This window comes from Enhydra lutris, unplaced genomic scaffold (assembly GCF_002288905.1).
Source record: "Enhydra lutris kenyoni isolate GAN:26980312 unplaced genomic scaffold, ASM228890v2 scaffoldscaffold68, whole genome shotgun sequence".
Taxonomy (NCBI): domain Eukaryota; kingdom Metazoa; phylum Chordata; class Mammalia; order Carnivora; family Mustelidae; genus Enhydra; species Enhydra lutris.
In genome coordinates this window covers 7,663,419-7,671,230 of record NW_019154152.1, presented here as the reverse complement: position 1 = coordinate 7,671,230, position 7,812 = coordinate 7,663,419, and the positions used below count along the sequence as shown (strand labels likewise).

The following is a 7,812-nucleotide window of genomic DNA, read 5'->3' as shown; positions in this document are numbered from 1 at the left end:
TGGCGAGAGGGGTGATAGTTAGGAGGCTGGTTTGGACATTTTAAGATTTTAGGTTTGAGATATTTATCAGATTTCCAAGTAGAGCCAATAACGGCAGATGGATGTACAAATCTGGATTGCAAAGCAGAGGTGAGGCTCTATCATACACTGAATTTCATTCTTTTCCTTTCATTCTTCCTTCCTTCTTTTCCTTCTTTCTTTCTCTTTCATCATTCAGACCTTCCCACCCTCGATTTTGGGCTTCCTATGATCAAAGGTTTTGTCTTATCATGGGTTTTCTTGAGGGGGTCAGTGAGGTGAGGTTGGTGGATATGTGGATGGTGTTTGGGTAGGGTCCCAATGACACAGCTTCTTGGTACCTGGCGCTAGCTTAGATGCTCAGTGAATAGATAGATAGGCACATGGATTACACCTTCCCACGATGCCCTCGGGGTTGCTACTTCCCCAAATCAAGCGTGTCACTCATTTTCATACCCAGCCAGACTGATTGGCTATCCCCAAGCTATGTGGGCAGCCGGCAGGTTAGACCTGGGCTGAAAGAAGCCTTTCCCAGCCTTCCTCCTAGCTCCTCACCCCGCCCTGTGCCACCCTGGCGCAACACAGATGCTGACTCCTCCCCTTTCCGGCTCCTCGGCTATTCCACGGGTGTTCTGGGGGGGGGGCGCGGTGGCTCGGGCCTCTTGGGACCATGTAACCGTTCTAACAGCTGGAAAGGGATGAGCTGCGGGTAAGTCCACAGCTTGCAAACCACTTTCCTTTGCCCTCAGACCATCCTCGACACTGCCTCCAGAAAGGTCCCCTCTTCTCACATTCCCATGGGCCTTCTCTGTACCTCCCCCACTCCCCCCTCTCATCCTCCCCTTCCCTTTCTCCCTCCTCTTTTTCCTCCTCCCATTCCTCCCACTCTTCCTCCTCATCCTCCTCCTCCTCCCAACTTGGTCCTTTGCCACTTTTCCCTCTCCACACTACCCCCCAACCTCATCCCGACCAAGTAGTTCTCTGTGCTTTCTGCCCTCAACAGCTCCCACAGCCCATGGGCAGATAGGACTGGGGCTTTGCTGCCTCTGAGTGACGACCTGTCTCTCCCTTTTAGGCCATTGCCAGATTCCACTTCCAGTGGCAGTTCCTTGCTCTAAGGTTCTCTGAGTGAGCCCTCTACAGGTGTGTGTCAGCTTGTCTCTGTGAGTGATCACTCCTATGTGTGCCAGTCTCTCTGTGTGGGCAGTTGTGAGTAGTGTGAGCCTGTGCATGGGACCCAAGTCCCGGTTCACCAATTTCTCCAACAGGCAATTGGAATGGAACCTCACCAGCACATCAGTTTCTCTTCCCTTCCATTGCTTCCTGTACCCCTTGGGCCAGGTGAGGGGGACTGTATCCTGGGTGCTGGGAAGGAATTTTTGTGCAAAGAGGGCCCCTGCCTATGTCTTGGGCCTGTTTCTTACCAGAGGCTTTGGGGAAGCTGTAGGGAGAGTTGTCTTCTGCTATTCTGGCTCTGCCTGCAGCTCCATCCATTTCCCTGTCCTCACTCCCTCCCTTCCCCCTTCCTCCAGCCCCCTTAGACTCTGACCATCTGTGGCCCAGAGCCTAAGCCCTTTCTCTTGCTCCTCTCCTGGGCTGGGCCAAGCAGGTGAGATCCAGCAGCCAGGAGCCTGGAACTGGCAATCAGAGCCTGATCAGTGGGCGAGGTCAGTTCGACAGCAGTTGAATGCCCAGCTCCTCTTGGTCTCAGAGCAGAAGGCAGGTCCGTCTCCTGAAGACTCATCATCTGAGGACCTTGAATCTCAGCACTCCGTTTGTGTTCCAGAGGCAGAAGAGCAGCCCCAGGACCATCACAGGAAACAGAGGCAGTTCCTGAAGGCAGTGACCCAGTCACAGCACCCCACAGCGCTGGAGCTCTTGGTGGCAGAGCTCCAAGCTTTGTTCTCAGCTGTGCTGCAGGATGGCAGCCCTGCAGCTTGGCGCTACCTGCATGCTGTGCTACGTCTGCTGCCCCCATATCGTGCACTATTTGTTGGTCACCTTGATTTACTGCCCTTCCTCGAGCAGCTGTCCAACTGGGCCCCCTGGGTCCAATCCCAGTTCCAGCTGGACCTGCTAGATGCCATAGAGCAGGCCTTTCCCCCAGATACCTCTTTGTTAGAGGGTACCTCCCATGTCAAGTGCTGTCCCCAGAAGCAGAAGTTCTACCATGGGCCGCCACGCCTAGCCTGCCCTTTTGTGCAAGCCCGGTGGGGTGGACAGCAGGTAGGGGAGGAGTTGGCTACATGGCTGCGACCACTGACACTTCCTGAGCTACAGCACAGCCTGGGCATTGTTGGTGCTCATGTGGCCCTGAAAGAGGCCTGGTGGCTAGATGGCCTTAGCCTCCTGCCCTTGGCACTGGCGACAGACATCCCTGTACAATATGAAAGCAGGGGCACTGACGACGCAGCGGAGGAACCTGTTGGAAGAAAAGAGACTAAGTAAGTGAGGGGCCCAGATTGGGGCTTTGAGCAGAGGAGAGAAAGAAGCCAGTTTACAGGTGCCTCTAGGGTCACTTGGATGTCTAGAGCCAGATCCCTATTGATTATAGGCATTAGCCAGACCCCAAGCAATGCTGGTCAAAGCTGCTTCTCTCTTCCTTTTTGTCTGCAAATAAACTGAGTGGTCTTAGTGTTCATCCACATTGGGCAATGCAGAAATCCACGAAAATCAAAAGTCAGCTATAAGGAAGCCAAAGCTTTAGAAAACAGCTTGAGTTTCCAGAGTATCCATTCTATCTCAGATAGTGCTAGAAGTTTCCTTAGTTCTTTTTCTTACTCATTCGCAATCTCTGAGCCTTGCCTCTGGGCCTCCCCAGAACTGGGTGTCAGATGTCAGGCACAGGTTCTTCCCTCAGGGTGCTCCTAGGGGGCAGTGTGTGTGAGGAGCCTTCCCACTCCTGTCTATGTGAGCTAAGCCAGCCCCAGAGCAGTTTAGAATTGGCAGCACTGCCAAATGGGACTTTCATTCTTCCATAGTCTCTTCCTGCCCTGCCAGTTTGGATATCCTGACCCCTTGAGGGCTGATTGTTTTCCCAGTCTGGCTCTCATTGCTCCTTTCAGGAGGTTGGTGAGAATGGTTTATTTCAAGGGAGTTTTGTGAGGAGGAAGCCAGATTTTAGTGCATTCAAGAGCAAATAGGAGATAAGAAAGTAGAAATCACATTTTACTATTCTTTCATGAAGTCTTGGTCTGATAGGTGTCTGGATAGGACTCTTACGAAGATGGAGAGATCTTGAGAAGTGGGCATTTAATAAATATTTGTACAGTGAATGACTAAATATGGGCTAATGGTAAGAAAAGGAAGAGACTGAAACACAAAGAAGCAGTCAAGGGTCCACAGCACAAATGAAGAAACTAGTCTTGCAGGGAAGAAAGGACATTGCTTCCTCTCAGGTTGATTAGGATGGGACTAGGATGGGAGTCTGTGCAGATAAACGTGTGGGAAGGCTGCTGAACTAGAGGAAGTTACTTCATAGCCAAGAGCCCCAGTTTTCTCTGGGCAGAGAAAAAGGCAGAGAAGGGGATGGGACAGGGATCTGGCAGGGGTAGGCATGGGGGTAGGTGGAGGCCTGTGGAATAGCAGCTGAGGAGTCTGAAAGAGGGAGCTGCCTGAGAACTTATGTGAAGATATCAGAGCAGAGTGAGCCCACAGTTGAGATCAGATACCAGGAATCCATAGAGGAGCTAATATTTCTGGTTCTGCAATCTTCTGAACCAATTTAGATCATATAGGACTTTAATTATTGAGGAAATGAAGCTTTAATAGCTGTTACACCATTAAGATGTTCTGATCCAACATCAAAGTTACAAACCCTATTCTTTTTTTTTTTTAAGATTTTGTTTATTTATTTGAGAGAGAGTAAGAGAGAACATGAGAGGGGAGAAGGTCAGAGGGAGAAGCAGACTCCTCATGGAGCTGGGAGCCCGATGCAGGACTTGATCCGGGACTCCAGGATCATGACCTGAGCCAAAGGCAGTCACTTAACCAACTGAGTCACGCAGATGCCCACAAACCCTATTCTTGATATGAAACTTTAGAATAGGATTGCACTGTTATCCCTAGGGTAACTTGTGATGTTGATCTAGGTTTGGGTCAGTTAATGAGGTTAGTATACTTGGCAGATTAAGTCTAAGTTTAATTATTCAGATTTTTTGTGTTAGTCTCATGTTCTGAGGTCACTCCAGCCAAAATTATTAGTCCAAGTGATCAGTTTTTGGTGTCTTGGATAATTAGTTTTCTTATCAATTTTGTTGGCTGGTGTTCTGGAAAGGTGAGAAAATTGAGAACACGAGTGCGGGCTTGAAGGGGTTGAAGGATGCACTATTGAATCCTGGCCAGAAATGAAAGGCTATGAAACTAGAAGTTGGGTGGTGATGGGGAAAGAGCAAGAATCACAGGCAAGGAGATCATGCCGAGTTGGAAACAAGCATAATGCGGGCAAAGATAGATCTAGAAGCTTAGGAAGGTTGCCATGGAGGAGAAATCCAGGACTGTGGGCTTACAAGTTGATGAGTTGGGAAAACAAAGTATTCCCATTACTTTTATTATGTAATACTGACTTCATAATAATCACAGTAGGTCCAGAATGATTATTGATGCATCAAAAAGGGAGGGGTTGTTCATACATAAGCCTGTGTGAATATAGCTGTTTGACTATATTTGCTCAGTATGTGAACACCTTTGGGTTTGGCTGGTAGAAAGGCTCCGGCAGTACCACCTCACCTCCTCGTAGGCACCTGATCCAGCGCCTTCTTCCACTGCCTAACAGGGGCAACCTGACCTCCTGCTCTGTCTCTTTTCTCCTGTTTTTTTTTTTTGTTTTTTTTTTTTTTATTGTATAGGCCTCAGCTTGGTTCAGAAGTTCCTGGTAAGAAGACTAGATTCTCACCTCAGACTTCCCTCCTGGGTAGCCAGGTGATGAACATTCTGAAGACAGAGAGATACCTGAAGAAGATCCACTTCCTCTACCTAAATGTAGCTCCCAGCCGGTACTTCAGGTAAGAGCCTGTATGCTGACCCCTTCTACTCTGTCCAACTCCCTGGTTTCTGCCCATGCTGTCTTCCCCCAGCTCCTCTCCATACCCACTCTTCTCCTGTCCTTCGTCCTCTCTCGCTGCTTCTACTCCGTCTTCCAGTTTCCCTCCCTCTTTGATTCTCAGCCTCCTCCTTTCCATTCTGCACCTCTCTTTTTGTTCCCCTTTGCTCTCACAGCCATTGGTCTTAGTTGTCCTCTTCTACTTTGGGTTCTATCTTCTTTATTCTGTCCTAAGATAATAGAAACATTTGGTCACAGCCTCAGAAGGGAATTTAATGGTCATCCCTTTCAACTCCAGTGCAGGAATCAGGCGTTTGAATCTTTACAGTGAGTGGAAGCTTTGAGTTTGCCAAGGTATCCCATTCCTTAGACTGAAGCAAAATCTGCTTTTTTAAAAAATTCTACCTTCTGGTCCTAATTTTATCCCTGGGGCTATAAAAACAAGTCTCCTCCTTCCACAAGACTCAGGAGGTGTTCATTTTCCTCTATTACCTCTAAAATTTACATATTTTTAAAAGCCTGATTCAAGTCCCATCTCTTCCCAGAAATAATAATTACCATTAATTAACTTTTTCCAGGCATTGTGCTAATAAACACATGATGTATGTTATTTATCCTTCACCTACCAGGTGGGTGCTATTATTATTTCCATATATGAGATAAGTGCCCTGGTGCATAAAGAGGTTGAGTAATTTGTCACATAGTAAGTGTTAGAAACAAACAAACCTAGGTCTGTCTTAACTCAAAAGTCCATGCTCTTCAGTTGTATGTCACATATCCTCCCAGAAAGCATTATTTCCTGCATACACTGCTGTCCTTCTCCTGAGCTTATGTAGCACTAATGATCTGTATCATCCATACATTCATTGATCAGTTCATTAACACGTTTCACTGAGAGCATTGTGCCAGTTGCTAAGCAATTGTCTTTTGGCTCTAAATCTCCTCTCCTCTCTCTGCTTTGAGATACTGGGGCTGAGACTCTGCAAACTCCTCCTTTTTCAGCTGGCCACCTGTTTGATTAATAGGGGTTCTAGAAGGAGACTGGATAGCAAGATCCAACAAGACTGGATACGGGTATTTCTCTTTCCCTCACTTGCTCTTTCTGTCAGTATTGGTCCTTCACCCTGGCAGCAGCAGGAACCTTCTAAATTGGCTTCTTCATGATTCTCAGCTGGGGGGCACCTTCCCATCAGAGTTCTGCATCTTGACTACATGGCCCCTCCTCCAGACTCCTTCGGTACCACCTTCCCTTTGTTCCTCTAGTTCTAGGGCTGGTATCCATTCCTGTGGTTATTGTATCTGTGCTATCTTAGTATTCCCTTTCTGCTTTTCATTTATTTGACACCTTTTTAAAAAAAAACATGCTCTCTATTAAATTCACTTTGTTGAAATGTCCAGTATGGTTCTGTTTCCCTGATTGGACCCTTACTGATCTCATGAAAGGAAATGAGCCTCATATATGGGATTCTGGGATTGGTTTCTTAATGTCCTTGGCCTTGAACAGTACTGAGCTCCGTGCTAATGGGATATAGGATACTAGTAATCCATGACATGTGGTGGCATCATGATTAACTAAATTATCACTTGTGGCTGTGATGAACTACCTACTGATACCCAGTGGCCACCACACTTGACAGACTGGAGGTAATGGTAGTGACGACGACAGTGTGGGATGGGGTGCTTACTGGCTGTGGTGGAGAGCTTACACAAAAGAAAATTATAGGCTTAGAACATTAAACTATCAGCTCCATCATAATCAGAGAAGCAGCACAATCAAAGATAATTAGACACAGAGAGAGACAAGAAACCATGAGCAAGAGAACTAAAGAGAACTAAAAAGGCAGTGGATAATTATAGGACCAACATCTGCCAAAGAAGGAATCCCAGTGAACTGACTTTATCATTTGGTGATGCTTTTCCCTAATGAGAGATGCCTGTCAATTCCAGTATCAGCAATTTTCTGTCAGCTTTACTATCTGTTGCTGAAAGACTGAAAATGGGAGCTGAGCTTTGGACAGGCGCAGACAGCCAAAGATCAGAGATTGCAGCTTGGGGCCCACATCCAGGAGGGACGTGTTTTCTGCTTCAACCTATAATGTCACCAGGGTCCCAACCCAGAGCCCAGGGCCTTTAGCATCGAGTTCTCTGTTGTGTTCATACAGATGATTTTAATATTTTATCCACGTATTTTGCCTTTTTCTAGTTGTTCTCAAGTGAGAGTGTTAGTTCCAAATTTCTAGTTGCACCATCAGTAAAAGTAGAACCTTGGCATTCATTGTTTCATTTTATTTGTCACGTAACAGGATTTTTTTCAATGTGTTTGAATTTGTCCAATTTTTCTTGTATTTGTCCTAGATTTTTTATTACATTTTAAAATTTTAATTCTTATATACATACATACATTTATTATATATGTACATGTATGTATGTATATAATAAATAAAATCTTTAAGTGTGTGTGTGTGTGTGTGTGTGTGTGTGTGTGTGTGTGTATATATATATATATATATATATATATTTGACAGAGAGAGAGAGAGTACAAACGGAGGGGCAGAGGGAGAGGGAGAAGCAGGCTGCCTGCTGAGCTCCATCCTCCCTCCTGGGTTGGAGCCCGATTCAGGGCTCCATCCCAGGACCCTGAGATCATGACCTGAGCTGAGAGCATACACTTAGCTGACTGAGCCACTCCCGGCCTCCTAATTCCAATATACTTAAGATACAACGTTATGTTGGTATTTGTCCTAGATGTTGAT

General features: G+C 46.5%; 1 protein-coding gene across 1 annotated transcript in view; it reads left to right on the top strand.

Annotated features, from left to right (window-relative positions):
- The first annotated feature begins 1,235 nt into the window (after positions 1-1,235).
- The window catches only part of LOC111159633 (dynein heavy chain domain 1), an 88,951-nt gene continuing 82,374 nt past the window's right edge, over positions 1,236-7,812 (top strand). Inside the window, exons 1-3 of the mRNA XM_022522181.1 lie at positions 1,236-1,359; positions 1,628-2,462; positions 4,866-5,021. Of these exons, the coding sequence (XP_022377889.1) occupies positions 1,296-1,359; positions 1,628-2,462; positions 4,866-5,021 (1,055 nt within the window). The 5' untranslated portion in view covers positions 1,236-1,295. The remainder of the gene's footprint in view (positions 1,360-1,627; positions 2,463-4,865; positions 5,022-7,812) is intronic.